This window comes from Camelus ferus, chromosome 11 (assembly GCF_009834535.1).
Source record: "Camelus ferus isolate YT-003-E chromosome 11, BCGSAC_Cfer_1.0, whole genome shotgun sequence".
NCBI classification, from domain to species: Eukaryota; Metazoa; Chordata; class Mammalia; order Artiodactyla; family Camelidae; genus Camelus; species Camelus ferus.
Window position 1 is genome coordinate 66,844,117 of NC_045706.1, and position 25,565 is coordinate 66,869,681.

The following is a 25,565-nucleotide window of genomic DNA, read 5'->3' on the forward strand; positions in this document are numbered from 1 at the left end:
CTGACTTGGGGAGATGGTTTTCCAGGACATTAGTTTGTCATCTAGGTCTACAGAAACTTGCTATTCCATGCCCCAACACCTGGTCTCCCAACTTACTGGCCTGTCCTGCACTGAGGAGAATGAATTTGGACTCGGTAACACTCCTATCTACCTAGCAAGCTGGGCACTGGAACTGAGGACAGCTCTCCCACACCCAGGGACCTACTGTGAGCCCTTGATGGTTCCACTAGGGTGGGGTGTGGTTTACTCAGGAGGGATGGGGACTATGCACCAACACTCAGGCAGTCTGCTCTGTCTGGGGCTCTGATCTTGTACCTCCCGCTCCCCGCCAGCCCAACACCTGGAACAGTGGAGCTAAGACAGAGATCGTGCCTGCCTGTTTCCCAGCGTGTAAAAGGGGAATATGTACTCTTCCCAAGGTAGTTCTGAGCGGCAACACCCGCGGGTGCTTGGTTCCCAGAGCAACAGGAACCCAGCTCCGCGTGGGGGCAACGGGTGTGATCCCGTAGGGGTTCTGCAGAGGCCTCGGCTGGAGGGCTGGACCAGGGAGGGAAAATTTGAGCTGCGGGCCTTGAAGTGTTAGAGAAGGGTACAGAGGCAGGACTGACTTCCTCGTTCAGGATGCCACCAGAGGTAAACCTTTTTCTCTACATCTCTGCTACTCCCCTCCCCTCTCCAGATCCCTCCCTTCTCTCTGCACTTCCTGTCCATCTGTCTCCCTCCACTTTTCTCCTCCTCCCCTCTCCTCCCATCTTCTCCCTCCCTCACTTCCGCAGCTTCTCTCACAGAAACCTGAGGATCGCTGGCCCTCCTGCGCATGCGCAGTCAGTGCCAGGTGACCCGCGGTTTGGAAGCTCCATCTCCGAGCCGGGGATCTGCCCCAAAGTCTTCTCAGCTATGTCGCCCGGTAAGCCTTTAGCTCCTGCCCCGGGGCCGGGGCCTCCGGCTGTGGAAGTGCAAGGTGGTGGGGCTCACGGGAAAGGTTCAGGCGGCTGCGGGAGGGCGGTCCACGTGTCACAGCCCGCGAGGGCATGATTCAGCGTGTGTTCAGCTATATTGCTCGGGCCAGGCCCCTCTGCCCGCGCCACCTGCCCCGGCGCCCCGGGCCACAGCTGCTCAGGGCCAGGTGTGCACCTGCCGCCTCTCGCCCCAGCTGGTCTCCCCTCAGTCTGCGGCTGGAGTCCTCTTCCCTCTCCCGCCCCGAGTCCTCTCTTCCCGGGCTTCCTCTCCTCAGCCGCCGGCCCGTCCCCGTCCCTGGGCGGGCTGTGTCCCGGGACGGCGGGGTCTGCGGACCCGGACGGGGCAGCTGGGACTGGGGCTGGCCTCCGAGCGGAGCTGCAGCCCGCGTCCCCAATCCCCCGCTTTCCCTGCCCCGTGACCCCTGGGCTGCCCTCCTCTCCCTTTCCCGCTCCCTCAGGACCAGCTCGGTGGCGTGGGCGCTGCTCCCCAGGCTGAGAGCCTCCGGCCGTAAAGCCCAGCTTGTCCTGGTGAAGTCTGCAAAAGGGAGCGTCAGTGCTGAGGGAGCTTCCGTCACCTCCCTCAGTGTTTCTGCCCCAGGTAAGTTCCTTGAACACTTTCAGGTGTCATGATGGCGGTGCTTGATGATGTCACATGGTTTTATACTGAGAGGGATTACAGTGTTGAAAGCAGGACTTGGTTCAGTTAAAAATGAGCTGAAGGCATGAGTATGTGACATCCTCCAGGCTTCCCTCTCCCAGGGCTGAAACGTGTGAACGTCGATTTTAAAAAGACAGTTACAGTCCCTAACTAGTCCATCCCAGCTAGTGTGTGTTAACAGGAACAACACCACCAGAGGCATTGGAGGCCTAGGGACATTGCAGTCCTAAAGAACCCCTGGCACAGTTTGGTTTGTTTTGGTTTTTTGTTTTTCTTAAATTGTCAGGCAGACTAGTTGTATAGAGGGGAAAATAATTCTCAAGAAATATTTTTTCATATAACAGCTTTATTGTGATATTGTTCACACACCATGAAGTCCATCCATATAATGGTACAATTCAGCAGCTTTTAGCATATTCACAGTGGTGCAACCATTATTATTCCAGAACGTTTTCATCACTTCAGAAAGAACAATGGAAATGAATGACCTATCCACCCTTCCCCAGTGGTGGTTCTAAAGATGTTTCTTGGCTGTTCCTGACCATAAATTAACTTGTTACATTCCATGAAAATTCTGGTAGGAATTCTAAACAGAATTGCATCGAATCTGTCTATCAAAACAGGAAGAATTAATGTCTTTATGGCATAAACTTCTAACCATGAATATATCTGAGACCCTACATTTTCATCTGTCCAGAGCCTGGCCCATGGGAAGTCCTCACTAATTTTGGGGCTTGTGAATGATGAGATTCTATACATTGTTAGTTGCAAATGTAGCCTTTCACAGAAGAGAAAAGTAACCTCAGTGAAGCCAAGTGACTCTCTGATAGTCAGAAAGGGTGACAGTCAGTGCTGGAGTGATACAGTGGACTTGCTGCTTGCAGCCAGAATTTTCCACCACCTACAGCTACGGGGATTACAGTGTTCTTTTATTTTTTTAAAGACTTGCTTTTATTTTTCTAATAATTTTTTATTGAAGTGTAGTTAACTTACAATGTTAGTTTCAGGTGTACAGCAGAGATTCAGTTATAAACATATTCATATGTATATACATACGTTTTAGATTGTTTTTAGTACAACTCATTACAAGAACTTGAATATAGTTCCCTGTGCTATATAGCAGGTCCTTGTCATTTATTTTATATTTATTAATGTGTATCAGTTAATCCCCTCTTTCCTGCCTGCTAACAACAGTTTGCTTTCTATGTCCATGAGTCCATTTATAGCAGCACCGTTTTTCCTAGAAATATATGCTGTTTGGCTGCTTTCAGTTTCAGTAATTCCATCTTATCTGTGGGCATTTTTCTTCTGGTGCGCATGTATGTGGTTTGCACACGTGGTAATAGAGATCTGTATTTGGGAGAACTCCAGGCCTCGTGTAGTCCCTGGTACAGAGCGTCCACTGAGCTGATGCTTGAACTGGGAAAAAAAGCATAGTAAATGTTGGAGTTTCCACTATGGTTGAGACTTCCAGGTTTCTATAACCTGTTTAGCCCACCTCAATGTTGACTGCACCCATACTGGGTAATTTGGTGGAACTCCATGGTATGGTGATGTAGAGACAGGACCTTGTATGCTTCTTCTCTTTCCTTTTTCTAACACTCATTCTCCTGGGTCCTCCCAGATCCTCCCACAGCAGTGCCCAGGGCTGGCTTGGTGCTGCACTCAGGCAATATTGTTAATAAGGCTCTTTCCTCATCTCTTCTGAGCCTCCGTTTCCTTCTCTGCACAATGAGGCCTTAGACTAGATAAGTCCTTTTCAGTTTCTTTTAAAGCCATGTTTCCTTTGAGAAACAGAAAATGCAAATCTCTCCTCCCATTCCAACCCTTTAGATTTTGATATGTCCTCCAAGGAGTGACATAGCTCTTTGTGGAAAATTGAAGTTATTGTGATTCCAGGTGGCACAGAAAAGACTCTTCAGAAATTTATTGCAGGGAGAGGGCAGGAAAGGGACAGCATGTCACACTTTCTAGTGTGAGCAATGGAGCAGGGGATTGGGTTTAAATACGGTGTCTGATGTGGCCTCTCTCTAATCTTGCACAATGTGATAAACCTCTCTCCCTCAGTTTCTTCATGTATGAAGTTGGGGTGATAGTATTTTAGGGTTTTTGTGAAACATTATACACATAATCCATTTGTGTCTCGGTAGAAACAAGAGCTGCTAGGGAGTCAGTGATTTCTTTAAAAAAAAAAAAATCTTGTCCATAGCACTCTGTCTGTGTGTATTTTGAAGTTCCTGGAGGGTGAGTGTTGAAACTAAAGTCCATCATGGGACAGGTGGCCCATGGTCCTCTGTGCCCCAGATTGCCCCCTCCTCCCCAGTCCTCTTCCTCTCAGTCCAGGATGAAGTTCCCTAGTAGATTTACACAGAGTTCTTGTGGAAATGGCTTTTCATTTTATTGTTTCACCAAGAAGGGCTGCCATCATGATCTCTGTGGTCAGGTTTTGCTGACCTGAAGGCTATGCAATTGGGGGTTTCTATTTAATAAAAAGAAAAATAATTACAAATACAAACTTAGACCTAGGGTGGTGACAGGGGCTCTTGGAAGTGGGGACCATTAGCTTTGTTAGCTTCAGGTGCAGTGGCCTCTGGCCACGAGGACCCATCCTCGTGCTCTGAAGTTGGAGGGACCAGTGGGTTCAGTGGGAAATTTAACTGAGTGTATCTCATGGTCTAGGGATTGTCCTATTTGTGCTGTGTGTTCCTTATTTGAGACAGTGAGCTCATTTAACCTCAATAGCCTCTTTAAAAATTAGACTTTTAATTTTGTGATGTAACTTAGATTCCCATGTAGTTGTAAGAGATAATATGGAGAGGGCCTATGGACAATTTGCCCAATTTTCCTTAACGGTTCAATCTTGCAAATTTCGGGTACAATTCATTACTGACTCACTAACCCTTTGAGGTTTGTGTTATTGCCCTCATTTCTATTCATGATTAAACTGGGGCTTAGAGAAGCACACAGGCCTGCCCAGGTCACCCACATGGTTAGTGTAGAGTCGGGTGAAAGTGGGCTTGGGATTTCCAGGCAGTACCATTATGATGGTCTGTGGCAGGGAGCAGCATTCACTTTGCTTGTTTATTCATTCATTCAACAAACATTTATTGAATAAACTCTGTGTGTCAGATGCTTTAATAGGGTTATCAGATTCTTCAGCAGTACTGAAAATCAGGTAATGTTTTCTGTTTTTTAATCTGAGAAAATTAGCTCTGAGAGGTTATAACCCCCCGAAAGGTAATATAGCTGATAAAGGAGGGATAGTAAATTTGTACAATCCCCCCTTTTTATGCAGGTTGTAACCTAGGCATTTAACATTTGCAAACTTCCATAATCCAGATAATTTCTTGTAAGGCAAGGATTTTTTTTTTAATTGAAGTATAGTCAAGTTTACAATGTTGTGTCAATTGCAAGCTGTTTTTTGAATTTTGAATTAAAAAATATTTTTTGAGGAGGGTAATTAGGTTTTTTTATTTGTTTCATTTTTTAAAATGAGGTACTGGGGATTAAACACAGGACCTCATACTTGATAAGCACGTGCTCTACCACTGAACTGTACCCTCCTCCCCAAGGCAAGTTTTCTTATCCATTATTCTGCAGCTTAGGAGTTCAAATAAATTGGAGTTGAAATCCAGATGTTTTGATCCCACTGTGGTTCTTTTCTTTATATTCTGCTTAAAGGGGTGTGGAAAGCAGTTCCTTTGTTCATTTCTTTATTCAGCAGTTTTGAGCACTGTCTTTGCATTAGGGTTTGGCTAGGTGCTTGGAACAGAAAACAAGAAATGACCCTGCTCTGCAGGGGCAGGAAGCCTAGACCAAAAGCTGGGTAATGTGATCCGACCTACAGTAGCCATGTGCAGGACACTGAGGACAAACTGTACCCCCGTCTTTGCTTGGGCTTCCCTTGCCTTCTGGCTGGTACACACCAGGTCACCGCAACCCAGAGGGGCCCACAGCCCACAGCAGAGTAAGTATATCGATCTCCTCTCCCCTCTCGGCAGGGGCTGCAACATGAGCATCCCTGACTACGTGCAGTGCGCTGAGAACGACCAGATTCTCCCCGTGGTGGTCCAAGCCATTGGGATCATCTCAGAGGAGAATTTCTTTTGCATCTATAAGCGAATCTCCTTGGTGAGCCAGATCAGCCCCTGCGGCTCCCATTGGGCACTCTGTATCCACTACAGGCACCACTATGCACCCGAGAATGGGTGGGGAATCTTCCAGACCCACAGCAAGGTAGTGGGCCTTGTCACCATTGCCGACTGCCTCTCGGCCAAGGCCTTCGAGAAGCTCCACGTGCAGAGGAGCTGTATGGCACATCGTTAATGACTCTCAGCTCTTTGTGCTGCATGGGGAGGTAGCCGAGCAGAAGCGCACCGACGTGGCCTTCAATCTACGAGGACTGCAGGCTGGTGGAGAAGAGGATCGAGGACTTCACTGTCTCTCTCTTCATCATGCTCAAGTCCAAGTGGCTGGATAGGGCCCCCAACAAGTCTGGGGATAAGATCCCCCTCCTCTGCACCTTGTTTGAGAAGGAGGACTTCATGGGATTGGACACAGACAGCAGGTAAGTCTACCTGGAGGCCCGGCCACCCTCGATGTGTGCCAGATTGCTTCCCTATATCCAGGAAGGGATCATCAAGGAAGAGGGCTGTCTTGTAGCCAAGAGTGGATGGAGGTGCAGCCCGCTGGTTTACAGACATTTAAAAGTGAATCCGCCTTTGTTTCAGAGAGATCCTTTTAGGGATATTGTGGACACTTACTCCAGCTTTTCAGCCAGGACCCCTGGTGGGACCCCTGGAGTTGCTGTCCAATAGAGTAGCCACAGCCTCTGATGCTAGGAGCGCTGGGGAGGAGGCTGGTCTGAGCTGACATGTGCTGTAGGTCAAATGTACATCAGATGCTGAGACATCTAATAAAAGGAATGTAATCTACCTTGTTACTTTCTATATTGATTACATGTCAAATTGATAGTATTTTACATACAGTAGAATAAGTAAGATCTGTTCTTAAAATCACTTTCTAGTATTTGTTTTTTGTTTGTTTCTTTGTTTACTTTTTAAATGTGGCAACTGGGAAACTTTCTTTACATGGATCTCATTTCATTTCTGTTGGGCAGCCTGTCCTGGGACAGTCTCATCCCTTTGCTTAGATAAGAGATGCTGAATCCCGAGATGCAGAACGAGGCTCTGGTTGAGCTGGGGGTGGAGCCGGTGTCTCCTGACTCCTAGGCCCAGTACCTGCACGGCTCAGGCCCTCTCTTCATGCCCGACAGCCACCATGCCAGGTTAGGTCATCAGAAACACCGCCAGGGATTTACGAATGAACTCCTTACACAGGAAAAGGCGTGTCACGGAGTATGGGACAGAGCAGGGAAAGGTTCATCCTCACTTTGTCCCTGTGATTAGGTCAAAGGCCTCACTTTGCCTCGAAATTGCAGATGAGCTCTTATGGGCTGCCTACCCACCACCCCCACTTTCTGCTCTGTTTCCCCGTGTGTCCATTGTGCCGTCCCTCGGGCAGAAGAGGTTGAGATGCCTTTGCCGAGAGGTGGTCCCCCTTTGCTGGGGAGAGTGAGGGAAGTTGTGTACCCCCGGCCTACGGCCTCGGGCCTTGAGTCTGGAGAGCACTTATGGCGGTCTCACAGGTGACGGTCGGAGAACCTAGCACGTGCAGCCGGGTCCGCTGTGGAGGCGGTGATCTGTGATTCTTGAACTTACCCAAGATCAGATCCTACTTTCTGGTTGTTGGTCAGTTGGAGGAGAAGGTGCCAGAGAATTGAAAAAAAGAATGTCCAGACCAGCCCTGTGAGTGAGAGGCACAGGGGACCTGAGTCCCACCTGCGTGTGGATGCCTGGCGAACTCTGCATGAATTTTCAGTTCCTCCCCGGATATTCCTCTATGGCTTAAGGAAGGGGCAAGGCATGTCGTGGCAATGATCTGTACTTGTCCTCACACGGCCCTGCGATCTACATGTCCGCACTCCCCTTCTGCTCCTTGGAGATGAGGTGGCAGGTTTAGGAGCCTGGGCACTGCTGAAGGCACAGCTGCCAGCACCGGGCTTCTCCCAGACTGGCTCCGTTCACCTCACCTGTCACCTCCTGCTGAGCCCCCAGGCATTAGTCCAGGTAGGTGCATCAGTGCAACGTAAGAAGGGACCAACTTCTCCCCCTGGACAGACTGTTGGGTGAGCAGTGGAAGCCTGGAGCCATGCCCCAGCCCCATGGCCAGTGCTTCCTCTTTTGTCATAGGAGGCACTGGTGACATTTTTGCTCAGCAACTGCTTGGTTCTGAGTCTGTAGACCCACCAGAGAATGCCAGCTTGTTTTTGCCTTTTCAAGTCTGTCCTTGGGATTTGGCAGAGTAGATGGATGTGTGCTTAGCCCATAGCGGTTGACACTGTCACCATTGTTTACCCAGAATCTCGTGTACCAGGCATGGTTCTCGGCATCAAAATACAGCAGCGCATTAAACCTCCCTCCTGGTGGGTCTGTCTGTTGTGGTACAAAAAGCACCCAGCCAGCATCTGAACGTCAGTGAGATAACGCGGCCAGTGAGCTCGGGTCAAGCACGTTCTTCTCCAGTCACTTTTACTCCATTGTTCCTTTTACTATTCTACAGTCATTAATTTATAAAACAACGCTTTAGTGCAGGAGCAGAGCCTAATCCTCTAATGCTACTCTTGGTGGGAGTGAGTAAAACTGTCCAGCCTGAAATGTGACCACAATTTGTAGCTCAAAAGCTGTCTAGACGCATGTAGGTGGAGTTTTGGTTTGGGGCTCTGACCACGTTGGTGTCCCCTGGCAGCGCTGCTCCACACAGGCCCCTGCCTTCCCGGGAGCAGGAGGTGAGGATGGGTCTCACTGTCCCTGCGTCCCTGGCCTCACACACTCACGTAAATTCTTGTACAGGCTGTCAAATTCATTTTTGTTCTTGTGTGTTTCTAATTTTCGCTTGTTCCTCTTTTCCTTTTTCTTTATTCCTTTTTCTCTTGTACTGCCCTTTGAGTATGTTGTTGCATCTGAAAAGGTGGGCTGTGCACACCCTGCATTGGAAATAGCTGGATCGCCCTCCATGCTGTCTCCATCGCTTTAAAAACCAAAAACTTAACAGCTGCCTTGATCCATGTATTATCCTAGACATCTTTTAATTTTCTAATTTTTTGGAATATTTGCTTTGTTAACACATCACCCACTGGTGTTTGATACCTGTTAAAATCCTTGCTTTGAGGAACCTGTTTGGTCCTCCTCATATTTGGTGACGAATGCGCACTTATTAAATTTGTTCGTTTGTTTTGAAGAAGTGAGATGGGAATTGATTTAGGCGGCTGCTGAAGGATTCTTTTCATGGAGTATTTAAACTTCTAAAGTCAAAGTCTGCAGCACCTTGCTCGATATCTGCTTTTACACAAAAGTGCTCAGCACGCGGTTCCTGGCTGTCGCTGTGTGACGTGCGTGATAGCCCTTCTTGGCCGGTGGTCACTGGTGAGGAAGTGGCATGCTCGGGGGTGAGCAGCTGCAGGGTACGCTGTTGGAGGAAGCAGTCACTTTTTTTTTTTGCATTCAAATTCCCCTATGTCATTTACTTTACTTTGCCTTCATAAAGGGGCAGTATCGGGTCCAAAATCCATGCCACTCTTTTGTTCCCTGTACGAGGCTGGTTTTTCTGAGTATCAGGACAACATGGCCTTCTCCGAAGAGGCTGGCTCACCTGGATCTGGTGGACACAGGGACCTCTAAAGGGGACCGTATGTTCCACTCTGCTTCATCCAGTGGGCATTCAGAGCTGGGTCTGTGGTTTGCCTCAGCAGCCGTGGAGGCCTCCCTGCACTGGCCTTTACTTTTAACCCACGTTGGCAGTAAATGGCTGACTCAGTGTCTCTTGCAGCTGACGTCCACCACTGACGGCCAGTGTCGTTACTTTTCGGTAGTGAGACCCCAATACCCTAGTCAGCCGTGAAGGAAGATGCTTTGGCCGACCAAACCTTGCATTCTCACCCCTACCATGGTTCATCTCACCCAGGGGAAGGGTTTGGCCACCACCATCATGCTGACCATGAGGCTTTGTTTCTCCTTTCATGCTCTGGTCCAAATGTCGACACTGCGTTTTTCACTGACTTGGTCTCGCTTGAGACAGGCCAGAATTTATGAAAGAGTCCACCACATTCTGGGTGGGGAACAGAACAGAAATAAGTGTCGCAAATAGAAGGAGTCTAGGCTGTCCGGGTTGGCAAATGCAGGCTGGGATCTGTGATGGCTGGGCTGTGCCCTGGACACAGGCCTTTCCCGTGGCTCCTGAGAGCCCAGGGGTCGGAGTGAGAACAGCCTTGCCTGGGTTCCTCCATTCTCTTCTGCTCACTGGCAGGTGTGTCTGCTAATTAGGAGCTCCCCCAGACCTCGGGTCCTTCAAAGCTCAGACCATGGACGAACCTTGAGTCCCTTCTCCTGGGCCTCCTGTGTGAGAATCCAGTGCCTTCTGAGGTGACCAGCGGCAGGAGATGCCTCCTCCTCCAGGGAGCACCATTCGGAGGACTGTGACTCACTGCACCATGCTGTGAGCTTATGGGGTGACGGCCATGGTCCCTGCAGAACCAGACTTGAGATGGGCTTAGCAATGGAAATAACAGGACTGATTCCAGGGCAGGGCTGGTGGGAGGGAACAGGGGATATTGAATGTGACCTCAAACACCTAGGTGGGTGATGGTTCTGTTAGTTAAATGGGGAGCCTGGGAGGTACCTGCCAGGAATCGAATTCCAGAGTAAATGGTGGACATGAGGCATTTTTAAGATGCCATTTGTCATCCAAGTTAGGACTTCAAAGAGGCACTCGGGTCTATGAGCCTGGGGCTCAGGTGAAGGTGCCGGACTAGAGACACACGTTGGGATTTGTCCTTCTTAGCTGGAGTTCACAGCCTTACATGTGGGTTAGCTCTTCTCAAGAGGTGCAGACTGAGGCTGAGGGAGGGCAGGGCTGTGCCTCGGTTGGAGGAAAGCCCAGATAATGCAGCTTTGGTGTGTCAGTCAGTGGCATTTGGGATTTTCAGAGCAATGCCATTTATCCTTAAAGGGCCGGGTGGTGGGCAGGGCCAGCCAGGATGAAATATAAAGGGAGGGTCGTGGCCACGTGTGCGTCTTGGGAAGATGCAGAGGCTTCAGGGTCCGGGAGGGGAGACTCCTCAGAAGCTGGAGTTGGATTGGGGAGTGGGGAGAAGGTAGTCACACTTACCTGTGACGGTGGGAAAGAGTCCTAGGGAGTCCCGACCCTACCGGACTCTCTTTCCCATGAACAGAAGGCAATTAGACAGAGGATCTGAGATGAAAAGGGATGGGTGCTGTGAGGGGAGCCAACCTGGAGAATGGTGCTTGGACAGTTCTGGAATAGTCTTCCTGCAAAATAGAGTTAAAAAAACACAGACTCTAAAGAATATTGACAGTAACTGAGGAGGAGGCAGTTTTTCTGGCCTCCTAAGGGTAAGTCATGTATACGGGGATACACAGAAGAATCGGGCAGTCTCTTGCGGGGGCTTGATCCTTACCAGAGGCAACAGTGCAAGTTTAAAGGGGGAGAAGGGCAGCGGAGGTAAACTAGCCAGGCCTTGTGTCAGGTACCAGTTGGCCGCCCTAATTGCGTGTTCCATTCACATCCATCCCTCCCATGTGGGCGGTGGCAGCCCCCTTTTGCGGATTGGCAAGACTTCTCAGAGGGGTTAAGGTATCGGTCCATTTAGCGGCTAGTAAATGCTGTAGCAGGATTCAAGCTGGGCCTTGTCAGACTTAAAGGGCATGTTTTATCTACTAATTCCGGTACCTCCCTGTTGTACCTGGAATGGTGAAGTGGGTCAGTTTTGGAGCCTTTCAGAAAAAGTGCGATTTAAGTGCCTCAGGACTGTTTCACAAAGCTCAGTGTTCTTTGATTGTTCGGAAACAAAGCAGTGCTTTACGCCCCACCGATGTAAGGTCTTACTCCTTTGACGATGACGTGGTTGCAAATGACATACAGGTGCAAAACCAGACTTAGCAGCTTCTGAAGGGAAACTCTCCAGTTCTTCCTTGATCCGCTGTCTTCTGCGGGATGTAACTCTGCTGCAGCGTAAGCCTGAGTTTTCCGTATGGATTGAGGGTTTGATAACCAATGTTAACATAAAACGATCAGATGGAGAAAATCGACGTTGGCAATTTATTTTTGGGTATCATTAGACAAGATGCACTATCGGTTAATGGCCCATATAACGTATGAAATTGAGTACAGAACATTGCATTTCTTACTTTCTACTTAGAACTGTGTTCCATTGTAAGGTTGTCTGCTTTGAAAATTCAGCTCAGCCACTAGGGCGCCTGTCAGTGTGTTGGTGTGATTGCATTTACACAGTGCATGTAATCTGGGCTTCCTCAACCCCAAACACTCCAGTGCAGAATCATGGGCTGTAGCAATCACTTAGTTATACAAATACTTCTGAAACTATGATTCCAAAAAAAAAAAAAAAAAAAAGGAGAGAGAGATTGCCTTTATCATAGTTCCTTTGGAATTAAACTGCAAACTGTTGTTGAGCAGTTCTGGCTTGCTTTATATATGAATATATACATTTCTTTGCATGTAACTTGGTTTTTGGACTAGAACACCAAGCTCTTGTTTTCCATGAGCCACAAAAATCGTAGCCAAATGACACACGTATGAAACATTTTATTCCTTTTTTCTGAGAAAGGATACTTAAATTTTGAACTTAGTCTCTGATTTTGGTTTTAGCTCTTCCCTACCCTCTTGTCATCTCACTCCTATTTCCCACGTGGCCTCCAAGATGTCATGGTCTCAAAGGAGTGGGTGGACAAACACCATTTGGTCGCCATGCACTGCTGCTCTAGATGAAGCCCAGCCAAGAACTAAAGGACATTATCAGAGAGGACTTCCTGGAAGAAATGGGCTCTACATACAGTTCTGAGGACAGAGTAAGAGTCAGCCAGGAGAAGGAGTCAAGAAGGTGGCTCAGGTGGCAGGTGAAGCCCGGGCAGAGACATGGAGGCTTGTGGGGTGGGGACCCGGGGAAAGTGCCCTCTGTGGTCCAGGGTGAATGGTGCCCTTACTGGGGAGGACACTGGAGAGGACCTGGGAGGAGGGCTTTGGAGGAGCTTGGGTTTTACTAAAACTGACCCAGGAGGCAGTGAAGGGTGTCAGCAGGAAGTGACTCTCAGGAAAGGTACTTCTGGTTTTGCTTCTGATATTCTACAGAAAGAAGGGCAGGGATGGGCGAGAGCAGGTAAGTCTCTCCCTTTGAGACCCATCCCGTCATTCATTTATTCATAACATGCGCAGTTCTGAGTGTCTAGGGGAGAGTGAGCCCACATTAATAAGCAAAATTTATTAGCTTCTTGGGAGCTTAGAAGTGTCAGAAGTTGACTTAGCCTAGAATGTTCTAGGAACAGAGGAACAAAGTGCCGAGGTTGGAGGGAGGGAAGGCTTCCTTGAGAAATAGTCAAGATGAGCCTGGAGGCAAGTGGGAAGTAGGAGCAATTCAGGGGTCCCCTGAGGTCACTGGGGACCATGGTGCTGAGGTGAGGCTTGGCGAGCAGGGTCAGGGTCAGGGTCAGGGGTGGGGCTAGAACTCTACCAGGGAGCCTCTGAAGTGTTTGAAGTGGGGGTTGATGTAATCAAATTTGTGCTTTGGGAAGGCTGCCCTGGCTATGTGTGTGTGTGTGTGTGTGTGTAGCGGGGAAGAGGGGGAGGGTGCCACCAACTGGGGGGGCATTAGAAGACCATTCTCAGGCTGGGAGGCGACCAGTGGGAGAGGGACGTCGGGGTTGCTTGGGGAAGTCAGGGGCAGTATGGATGCCGGATTTCCTTTTGGGGAGGGCTTGTTAGCGGGGCCGCCCTAGCGGCACCTTGTGGCTGGAAGAAAACAGATGGAGGTCGCCAGGTGGACTTTCCACTTCTCTCCTTCCCTGCCTTGCCTGATGATCTTAGCTCAGCCAACATTTGGAACAGAAGAGGTAAGTTCTAGGGTAGCCCAGTACTTTGTTCCGCTCGTTCGAGTGAGATCTGATAGGACATAAGTTTGTGTTCAGATCTGCATGTTCACTTAGCTAGAAACGTCCCGTCTTTTGGATTTCCATAGGGGTTTTTATTCTTGATAAAGATTGCTTTCTTGGTGAGAGGAAATTTAATACAGCTGTTGTTTTTCTCAAAAAGAAATCATATCTTTTAAGAAATTTAGCATTCAAAAGAATCAGAATATTTAAAAATGATAAAGTAAGGTTTTGGTGTAGTTTCTTTGGTTTCTGAGTTAATGTGGAGTTAGAGCCTTTGCATTACTTAATAGCACATCCTTGTCAGTATTTAAAGAGCAGTTAGTGAGCGCCACAGGCCCCACCTCTCAAAGCATCGTTAAAGTTTGCTCTGAAATAGTGAAGTCATACAGTTCTTGTTTGCAGAAGCCAAACAGTTGGTTTATAATATGCAGCATAGCTCCCTTTATAAAATAAACATAGGATCAACATTAAGAAAGTGGAAGATAATTGATTTTTTTTAAAGCTGAAACAAAAACTTTCTTGTTCTAATGTTGCAACTGGAAATTTTGAAAAGAAAAATCCTTCTGTAATATCATCTACGTGGAATACATATATACCTTTCACGTTTGAAAAGTAACTGCGCAGTGGTTTTTGAAGTCAGGAGAATTCCACATCAGATACTGGCAGTGATGGTTGCTGGTTTTCAATGGAAGAGCCCAAATTTGCCTTCTTAGCTTTTTTTCTTTTTTTTTTTTTTGTAGTGAGCGGGTTGAGTAGTTCTTTGCCAGCATGATTTTGGGGCAATTTGGGGGCAGATGTCATGCACCAGCAGTGAGATATTTCCATGCATTTTACTTTCTTGACATCAACAGGGTACATGTTGGGTTTATACCTGCAGGCTGGGATGCTGAAGTACTCCCTGATCCATCACCGTTATGTCCTGGAGCTGCTCCGGTCAGTGAATGATTTTCTGTGGCTTGGATGTAAGGTGGTCTGATGCAGATGATCAGATGTGTAGTTAAAGTGCTATTACTTGAAATAAGAGAAACCAAGAAACATGGCTCTAAAAATACAGGATGAGGGATGAGAATTACCTGAGCTGCTTGCAGTAGAGAGTCTTCTCAGATGACACCCTCACCGTGATTCCTGCCAATATCAGCCCCAGCCATGCACGGTAATCCTGCCGAAGCAAGCATGCACTTTGCTCAGAAACGCAGTGAATTTCCTTGTGCCTCCATTGGTTGGCTTTTTTTTTAAGGTACATCTTGCCCTTTGTTTAAATGCCATCCCTGTTATTCACATTTTTCACTCATTGTTCTGGACCTCGTCCATACATAGCTGCTGAATGGATGAAAAGAATGTAGTATCTCCATGTAGTGGAATATTATTCAGACGTAAGAGTGACAAAAAAAGAAAAAATAAAAATAAAAGGGCAGATGAAAAAGGGCTCCTGTTCTGGGAAGTCCACCCTGTCTGCTCAACCCGACCTTTTATCTTTGAAACCCAATCCATTATATTCCACTATACTCTTTTTGACAGTACTTACCACCTTCTAATAAACTTTAACATTTTCAAAAAAAAAAAAAAAGAGGGAGATGCTGATACCACTTCAACATCTACGAGCCTTGATAACAGCATGTTAAGTGAAAGGAACCAGACACAAACGGCCACATATTGTTGATTTCAGTGATCTGAAATGCCCAGAAAAGGCACATGCAGAGGCAGAGAGCAGGTGATGGTTGAAAGGGGCTGGGTGGAGGGGTGTTAGGGAGTGACTGCTAGTGACAGGGGTGCTCTTCTCGGGTGATGAAGTGTTCTGGAGATAGATGGTGGTGAGGGCTGCACAACCGTGAGTGTGCAGAAGACTGCTGAGCGCTGTCTCTGGGAGTGCCTGTTGTTGGGGCGGCTTTATTTTGACCTCATCCTACAATGTGAAGAGTCATCTTCTGCTGTGGCCTTTCTACTCCTGTGAGTGGTGAGGGTCAGAGACTTTGCAGAGTCATGTTTCTTTTTTCCCCCTTGCTAAGTGTAGGCAAAAAAGGTTTAAGCCTGAGAAAGTGCTCCATCTGCAGAAATGTCTTTTAGTTTTGCATGGTGTAAAAATCTTGAGAGCATTTTAATCGTTGAGGACAGTCTGTGGGGGGAAAGAGCCCGTGAAGCCTGGGTGAGACCTGGAAGAGCCGTGCTTCCCTCCCAGACACGGGTGGGGACTTCACCCCCGTTCAGGCAGTGAAGGGCCCAGACCCGTGAGCGGAGTTGACACTCGTGAATATTTACGTGTATCCGCTGCTTCATCTTGGATATTAATTTCAAGCTGAGTCAGTTTGTGGCGGCAGCCTCATCCTACATCAGGAATTTATAGTATCTGCTCTTTGAGGTGAAGACCAGACAGACTTGATTATTTAACAGTCTCTCTTGAATTGATATCTCAGATTCCTTTGTCAAAAGCAAAACAGCAGAAATACAGACGTCCTTTAATGCCGATGTGACCTGGAACGGGTTTAGTCTCAGTGCCTCAGTGGCCTTATCTGCGGGTGGAGAACATGATAACAATGCTTCCCTCAGAGGGGCTGGGGAGGGGGGAGTGAGAAGCACAAATGTAGGACTTACACGTGATGCTCATGAATGACCGAATTTAGTGCTCTCAGCCTGGTGAGGCCTCAGGGGCAGAGATGTCAGAACAGAGCAGTCCTAGCCGGAACTCGATCCGTGTTGGCAGCTGTTACGATCACTATCACCACTGTGGGTTATCAGGTAGTTTTAAGACTTGGTAATATGAATTCTTGAATAATGTTAAAAGACTAGACATCTCAGACCCAGTTTACATAGTTCTCAAGAATTCCTCTGAGAAATGGATGTTTTTTTCCCCATCTTAAATCTGAGTTGAGTCTCTAAAAAAATTCTGTATTCCTCCATCATTTTGCTTTAATTCTCCATTTCTTAAAAAAATTTTTTAAATGAAGTTACTGGGGACTGAACTGAGGGCCTCATGCATGCTAAGCACATACTCTCCCAAATGAGGTATAATCTCCCCCCTTTTTTTTTTAAACTTTAGTTTCTTAATATTCAGAGGTTAGAGGCCTCTAATTCTTTTTCTGGAGACTTGTCCATGAACCTGTAAATCTATAATTAATGGACAAAACTTGTTTTATTAAAAAAATCAATAGAATATTCTGCAATCCATCCAAAAGGAAATGCTCATTGACATAAAATGTTTCTCCTTTATGGTGATTTCTCCTTTTTGGTCTAGCTTAATTTATTAACAGCCATCCTCATCATCATAATGACCAAACTCTCTGTGATTGGACACTTACCTAAGGCTAAAATGCTTTCCTCATGTTTTACTTCATAGCAGGTGTTTGAGGGTAGGTATCAGTGTCTCCTTTTTTGCAGCTGAGTGATTGAGAGATGGGCCAGCTTGTCCCAAATCACACGCAGCTGGTGGTGTCTAGCTCGGTGCTGGAATCCAGGCTGCACAGGATGCAATCTCAATTGCTCCTCTAATCAGCCTCCCATTGAGTGGTTTCCCGAACTCCTCTGAGTCCATAAATGACCGATTTTAGCGATCTCAGCCTGATGAGGTCTTCAAAGGAGAGACACCAGTGAGAATGTGAGACAGACTGGCATAAATTAAAATTGTACATTTTCACAAATGTTTTATTCTCAGGTAATGACTTAAAAAGGTAATTATTTTTTATTTTAGTGCTTTGTAAGCACTAAAAACAAAACATTTAAAATAATTATTGTGCAAAAGAGAAGTGGGCTTTGAAAATCCAACCGGTGCTAATGATGTTACAGTTTTTCTCTAGGGGAGCTTATTGACTGAAAAATTTACACAGACTGAATTGTTTTTATGTAGCCTTAGTATGGAAGAAAAGATTGTCAGTGAGTATTGTAAGTAAAATCCTTACTCTTTTCTTTCCTGATGATGAATATGTTAGTTGTTTTCATGGCTGAAATACATTTCGTTATTTGTGAAATTTGAGTAATATCGTTTACCTTGTCTGACTGTGAGAGTTAGACTCCTTGTATACAAAGCACCGTAGAGGTGCTTAATAAAAACGTGCTGTCACAATGACTGATACTTTAGAAGTATCAACTCTGAATACTAAAAAGTGTAGCTTATTTCCGATGCATATTCAGTATGTATATATATGATATATATGAATATGGCTTAAAATAACGAGGATTCAGTTTTTTTTTTCCTTAGTGCAGTATGAAGTTTTAATGAAATCTGTATCATTCTTGTGAGACAGGGAATACTTAAATTGCCTTAAGCAGACGACCTAGAAGATTATTTACACAGAATGTGTAGTGTTAAAGCTCAGAATTCATGTTGCCGTGTAAACATCCACTCAGACATTTAAATTCGTGGGATTCTGACCAGAAACATTAAGTTTAGAAAAATCCGCATTGATCATTTTCAGGGAATAAGCTTCTCTCATTTGTGATTAAAGAAACTTTTGATATTTTTTCTGCACTCTTAACAGGTTTTAAAATATCAACATTTTGATTAGACATGTCACATTTTTAATAGAGAGAATAAAGCTCAGGCTGTTTTAATATGTAAATAAATGTTTTTTTATTTCAACAAACTTGTATGATTTCCTGGCCCTTTGAGAAGTATTTTGCAAGATACTTTGATTACCTGCTGTTGGAAAATTACAGACGTGACTTTTATGAATATAGGCCTAGTACAGATCTGTTGGTTTTTGCTACAGTGCAAGACATGAGGCCTAGGAGAGCTTTGCTGCGGATTGCCAGGAGGACATATCCAAGGTCTCAGTCTCCCCTCCTGTAAAATGAAGTGGCTGGACTGGATTCTTTCCTCTTCTAAGATGAGTTTCCATGAGCCTGTGTCTTTTGTTTATATTCAGGAGTATTAGCAATATCAGATTAAATACTGACTACCCCTCCCTTCCCCCAAAGCAAAGTGCAGTATGTGGTACACAAGCTTTTAGTTACCTGATTCTCTTTTCTGATCTTACAGGCAATTTTTGTGTTGCATGTTTCCCGGGAACCTGGAAGGTATTTTTAGCCGTAGGTGGCGCTGTTGCACCTTCTTAGAGTCTTAATTTTCCTGTTTATAAAAGAAGGCTTAAAAAACATGATTTTATTTTGATTTCTTCGCTTAATGCTTCAGAATAGCACAATGTCCATTGTGTCTGTCTACCTGGAAAAATTATTCTGCTTATATCTTAGTTTTATTCTGTCATCTCGCTGTGAACATTTCAGACTTGCTGTGCAAACAATGGCAAAATCGGACTTTTCTTCCAGTGTTAGAAATCAGTGGGCCGGGATTTTATAAAAGAGCAAGAAGCGGCCTCTGGAGCAACTTAAAGCTAAAAAGTGTGTTGAGTTCCCTGAGAATTGACCCCGCCGATGTGTGTTAATTGGTGGGAGATGACTTGGTACATATACAAAGGGGTGTAGTTTTTTGACTTGGATTTGTGTGTACGTGCTGCCACTGAACCACGTGAGCCTGAGTCAGTTCGTTCTGAGTTTTTCCCTCGTCTGTGAGATGGGGACGCTCATATCTGCTTTGTAGAATTGTGTGAATTAGAAGTTATGTGAAGTGTTTACCACAGTGGGTATGTCAGGAGGGCTCATAAACTTTAGCTGCTGTTTTGTGTGAAGCATTCATTTGATGGTCTTTGGCAATTACTAAGAAACAGGAAAATAAGAAAAGCTGGTTTTATGACGAAAGATATTTGAGGAGGTTCCATAGTTCCTATACCCATAATTTAGCATCAGCAGAGTCAGAACTGTTACACAGTCGCCCTGAAACAATGTTAAGCCTCAGAATTTTTTGTTACTTCATATATGTTGGGGCCTAAGGGGATCCAATAATATACATATGTTGTCTCCAGCACCAACTGAGAGATGACACAAAAGAGTAGACAGGCGATAAATGTCTTATTTTTTACTGATGAAGCCAAGTTCTCCATGAACTTCAGGGCTGTGGGTAAATGAGTGTCGTGATACTGTGTCCCAGAAGTAGAGACTTACCCTGTCCCAGGTATCTCTGGGCCACAGCGAGCCTTCCCTTGAGAGGATCTGCCCCATCATGCACAGGGATGTCCTGCCATGGAGCTGAGCATCCCAGGTGCTTCCCAAGGGTGGCCAACCCTGGAGGGAAAGGAAGGGTTTCACATGCCCTGCTTGTCTCCCTGGAATCACACCTCACTCTGTTAGTGTGAGGAGGGCTAGCTGTGTGGCAAGGGGTCAGGGGTGTGAAGGGAGATGCACTCTCCATGGCCCAGAGGAGTGGGGAGGAGGCATCACCTCCCTCAGTTTAAAGACGTGGTGGGATGGAACAGAACGGTGCACCCCAAGATTTTATAAAAGGAGAAATAAGGGTTTTCTTTGGGACTTAGACTAGCCAGGAAACACAGAAGATGATTAGAAGGGAGACTTGTAAACCACTGTAATATTAAGTTGACATTTGTTGAGCACCAAAAAAGTGCTACATTCTTTTCTGAGCGTTTTACAGAAATGTATCCTTCAATCTTCTCAACAAGCGAGTAAGAAAAGTTTGATTTTTATCCCAGCTTTACAGTGTGGAAATTGAGGCACACAGAGGGTAAGTTGGCCAAGGTCACAGAGCTAGTAAGTGGTAGAGCTGGTATTTAAACCCTGGCTGTCTGGTTTTGAGGCTCACAGAGACGGGCTTTGGGTGTTTAGATGTATCTGCATCCCTGGATTTCTGTACATCTGTGCATCAGTTAGCCCAGAAAGGACAGAGAAAGGAGAGTCACACAGTTGCTCACAGTCGTGTCTCGGCCACTGTCCACGAAGAGTGCACCGTGATTAGCGTTGTTTTCCAGGCAGTAGATCTGTTGGTATAACAGAAATTCAGTCCATTGAATTAATCTAGAAATCCTTACTGCTCTGCTTCTGTCCACGCTTGCCATGTGACTGCCTGCCCGTGATTGGGCCATGGAGGAGAACATGTACTCATGGTTGAACTCTGATATTGCAGTCTGGTTCATATTTTCACGTCTTCTGTTACATTAATAAGTTAAATTTCTGGTTTTCTTGCATCAGTGTCTCATGAGTTTGGTTAATGTGAAACCAGTCCATGGGAGCCCAGGGGTAAAGACAGTATAATTTCTTAGCACGTTGTGGCACTTCTAGCAGTGCACACCTGACTGGAGGATGTTCGCGTTCCTCAATGATTTCTCCCAACTGCAGGGTCCTCTCCCATCCCTGGATGTGACGCTGGGAGCTCTCTGAGTAGGCCAGTCAGAGGCCATGTCCACCAATCAGAAAATGATGAAGTACCTGGAAGTGGGTTTAATAGAAGAAAAGGGCTTCCAGGTAGTCCGAAGGGCTGTTCGAGTAATTTAGTGAAAAGCTGTCCACTGTCTGTGGTTGAGCTGCTTCTTTGCTGTTGAAAAGTCTGGATTAGATGAAGGGATTTTAAAAAGCAGAAAGGAATGATTTCAGGTGGTATATCCACACCGGGGAGAATTGATGGATGACCGCCTGTGTGAGGCATAGACAGAGTCTTACAAACTTAATAAAACAGCTTTAAAAGCTCTGCCATCTGAGTGCACTTCATAAGGGGTCCAGATCATCACTGGTCTTGCTGAGAGGGCAAGTAACTGATGATGGCAGAAAGGACACGGAGGCATCTAAAAGGTCTCAGTCACGTTCCCTTTTTAAAGAATGTGGCACAGTGTAATATATTTGAGCTGGTATTCCACTGAAAAATTTTTAGTGTTTTCTGGGACTCCCCAGTTCCCCAAGGTTCCATGCAGCTGGGTGTCCCCTCAGTGCAGCTCTGTCAGCTCTTGCCCTGGGCTGACGTGGTGTCACGGGGAGCAGGACGGTCAGCGTCCCCGGCTCCTCCGAGCTTCGTCTCCTCATCCTCAGTGCCGGGTTTCTCATCTGTGTCTACTTAGTAGGGTTGCTGAGAATCACACGTGATGGTTGTCAAGGGTGATTTGTGGTTGTCTCTGTGATTGGCATAAAGTCAATATTTGATAGAAACACTTGTTTTTTTTATTCCAATTGTGGCTCCTAGATTGAAGTGGTTTTTATTTGAATTTTTTTATAACTTTACTCATTTTTAAATAAGCACTTATTTTTATTTATTTTTTTGGAGGTACTGGTGACTGAAGCCAGGATATTTTGCATGCTAAGCAGGTGGCCTACAACTGAGTAACACCCACCCTCCTTGTCTGCACTTAAAAATAAATATTGCAATACACAAAAGAACTCTTAACACCATCATGGGACATAGTCTCTGTATAGGCATTTGAACATGTATACTATATCAAGAAGAATAAATGTTGTTGGGACAAACCTTTCTGAATCTGTTAATGTGCTTAAAAACGATCATAGCTAGTGATAAACACGAGACTTGGATCCAGTACTTCTTAGGGTCTGTTTTGCCATCATGGGAAATTACATTCTACAGAGAAGGCTAATTGGGTCTCTTTGATAATTGGATGGTTTAGCAGATGATCAAGGCTTTCAAAAGCTGACAGTTTTGTATTTTAAACTAACTACAAATTTATCTTCTAGAAGTTGGAAGTCCTAAGCTTGTGAAGTGCCCAGTAATCCAGGGGGAATATGTCTGTGTCTCTGTGAACGATTGTGTGTGTTATTTCAGGAATGTAGAAAGAAGTTCCATATAGACTTCTGATATATTACTCCTCTAGTTTAAGCTGTAGGCATATATTTACACAAATAAATTGATATTCTTTTGTCATTTGGCATATTGGTGGGAATAAGTTGTTCTCATACTTGTTTCAGAAGGGTTGGGGAGCATGAGCTTAGAAAACGGGAGGAGAAAGAGGCAGGGAGGCACTTCACACACTGCAGGATGTGAGAAACAGTAGCTTTTGTTTTCTCTTTTATTCTAAAGCAAACTGGCACTGAATCGTAACATACTATTACTCAGAATTTCTTTTCTAATCAGATACAAGTGCCTCAGATTTTTCAAGGCAACATGAATGATGAAATGTGTTTTAGCATTTATCTTTAAAAGTAGTTTTATTTTTCAAGGAAAAGGGTATAGTTTGTTCTTTCTTCCAGCGGTACATGAAGTTCTCATTGATCCAGGTACATGATCTATGTGCTTAGTTTCTTTGGGTTTTTTGTTTTTTTTTTAAGTGCTTGTTTCATTGTGGTGTGAATGAATGTTTAAAATTTCTGGATTTTAATCTTTACAACATGCTGATTTATCAGAACTGTTAAAAAACTGATTGTTCTTTGGTCCTTGTTTGGTGGGGCACCCTATTGATTACTGTTGTCTGATAAAGAGAAAAATTCTTCCTCTAGCCTGCAGATCATTAAGTGAATGGTTTTCAGTGTGCCTTTAAATTTCCTTGAATGCATTGAACATGATTGTCCAGTGAATTTTGAATTGACTCATAATAATGACTTTGCTTTGTTTCTGTGGCTTTTGCTCCTCTCCACAAGAGTTTGAATTCTCTGTTGCATTTTGTATACGTGTTCTTAACAGTGGAAGAAATTTTGAATATTTTACAGAGGTGGGTTTTCCTAACCCCTCTGAATGCCTTCTGTAATTGATACAACAAAAATCTGTTATTGCACTGCTTCATTATTTCATACACTAGTTTTTGGCTTAATCAGAAACAATGACAGAGTGATAATAAAAATAGGAAAACCTTCCTTCCTTTGAAGAATAGAAATCAGGTGGTCAGGCCCACCCATGCTTTACTCTCATGTCATTGTGTATCATGATTCGGAGATGGAGTTACTTCAGGTTTATAGATTTTTGTTTAAACATTTGTGTTGAATTCTTTCTCCAGGCTGATGTATCCTGTTGGGTATGTTGAAAGTGTAGAAGGGAAACAAATGCTTTTTTTTTTTTGGTTTCCGGAGGCCTGAGTTGCTGATGATAAAGAGTTGAGGGTGAGCTGAGGAAAAATTTGACACTCCCTATACTCCCAGCTGAAACTGATGAACAATGAAATCAATTAAGTGTATCGGTATTTGACCAATAGAATTCAGCGAGACCAAACTGGCTAGTTATGCCCAAAGAAAGTACTGAATTCACCTGCAGAATTAGTTGCTTTTCCAAGAAGAAGCAGCTTAGAGCAATCAGAAAAATCAGTCCTATGATGAGATATAAAATGAATATAATACCTTTTATTTCTGAAACTTTTCTACGTTAAGTTGTGTAGAGCTAAAATTAAGTTTCAAGCACCAGGAGTTAAGAGTGTGGGTGGTTCTGTAGGATCGTTATTCAGGGATCTGCCTAGACCCTGCTAGAGAGGCTGAAGCTGGCAGGAAAAGGCCCAGAGCCAGGATTTGTCACCCAAGGGTGTCCTCCATAATGGTTCCATGTGGGAGCCCATGATTGGATTAACAAATTGAAACAGACCCCAGCCGCCTGTCAACTTTAAGGAGAAAAAAAAAAGCTTAGTAACTGCTTTGCAAGCAAGCGCCTGTGCATCCTCACTCCTGTCTTCTTGCCTTAAAATGCAGAGACAATGTTTTGCTTGCATAGTTGAGATTTTAGATAGCACTCTGCTCATTGCAAACCAAGGACCCAGGCCCTCAGCTATAAACGCTGGGCTTGTGTGCAGTTAGATAGTCTATTATCCCCAAAACAAGGACTTAGCTGTTCTGGTGGTCTGCTTTGTAATTCACATATCAAAGAATGTATCTTATTCCCCTCAACCCATGACTTCCCTAAAGATACAGTAAGACTTTGTACTCATGGTGGATTCTACAATCTCTTTCTCATCCCTTCTTTCCCCAAGTTCCTGCTTAGTATCACACAACTGTTAATGACTTTTTCCTTTGATTATACACAATAAATATGGGAGCATTTGATAGGCTCGTGGAGTTGGCTCCCTACTCCCTATCGATTTCTGGGTTTTTTCCACAGAGTCTTGAGTAATCATTTACTGTAGCTAAGACTTCTGCAAGCAAGAAACCACAGTTCCAGGTGAGAAGGATGCAGATTTATCTCTCCTACCCGAGGGAGAGAGAGTAGAGAATTGAGATCTGCTCCTTCATGGTCCCTTCCTGCCCCAGGGCAACTCCAGTTCACCTGCAGCCTTCTGGCCTCTGCTCACAGGGCCTCTGTCCCAGGACTGACTGCAGCCTTTTCTTCCCTGGTCAACATTTCCTGTGCCTTTTAGAAGTTGGTCTCTTCTCTGCAATACAACCCTGGCAGATGTGATGGTGGTCAGTGTGCTGGTGGGCAGTCACTTGGGGACTGCCAGGAACCATGCTGATTCTCCTGAGTCTCTCATTCGGGGTTACAGAACTGTCGAGCACCAGAGAAAGCCCATTCACGTGAGGCCAGCACAGCATTGCGTCACTTTCATTTTATTTTTGAATTTTCAGTGGAGAAATTATTTGTAGCTAACTGTTCCAGAATTTCGGCCACCTGCTTTCCTCACCACCATTTCCTTGTTGGCTCTGGTGCTTGTTTTAAGAACCAGGTTTCTTCTCTGGTCATTTTTAGCAGCTGGGCTTGCCGAATCCTTGATCTTCATTTGAAGCAGAATGCTTCTTCGTGATGTCAGACTGATTTTCCTATTTCTGAATATTTCGTGTACACTCAGCAAGTGTTTCAAATGAAATGCTCTTGTCCAATTTCAGTTTACCCACATTTGAAGATCTCCTGCTTTCATGCTGAGGGCAGTTTCTTCTTCCTGTGATAAAAGTTAGCAATTTGCATCTACTATTTGAAAGTACTGGCCCTAGGTGCTTTTGTCCTTAACAGTTTTAATACAATTCACCCATTAAAATGTACAGCGGTTTTTACTCTATGCCATAATTGTGCATTGCAGTCAATCTTAGAACATTTTCATCCCACAACAGGAAGCCCCGTACGCACAAGCAGTCATTCCCATCTTCCCCATCCTCCCCCAGCCCCAGGCAGCCATTGTTCTCTCTCTGTGGATTTGCCTGTGTTGGACATTTCATGTAAAACGAGTCATTTCATGTAAAAGGAAC

At 45.3% G+C, this 25,565-nt stretch overlaps 1 protein-coding gene across 1 annotated transcript; it reads left to right on the top strand.

Moving 5' to 3' along the window:
- Positions 1-866: 866 nt before the first annotated feature.
- LOC116667327 (trafficking protein particle complex subunit 9-like) lies at positions 867-5,967 on the top strand. The gene is made up of 2 exons (XM_032492037.1): positions 867-907; positions 5,619-5,967. The coding sequence occupies exon 2, from the start codon at positions 5,629-5,631 to the stop codon at positions 5,941-5,943; it is 315 nt and encodes a 104-aa protein (XP_032347928.1). The 5' UTR covers positions 867-907; positions 5,619-5,628; the 3' UTR covers positions 5,944-5,967.
- Positions 5,968-25,565: the final 19,598 nt, after the last annotated feature.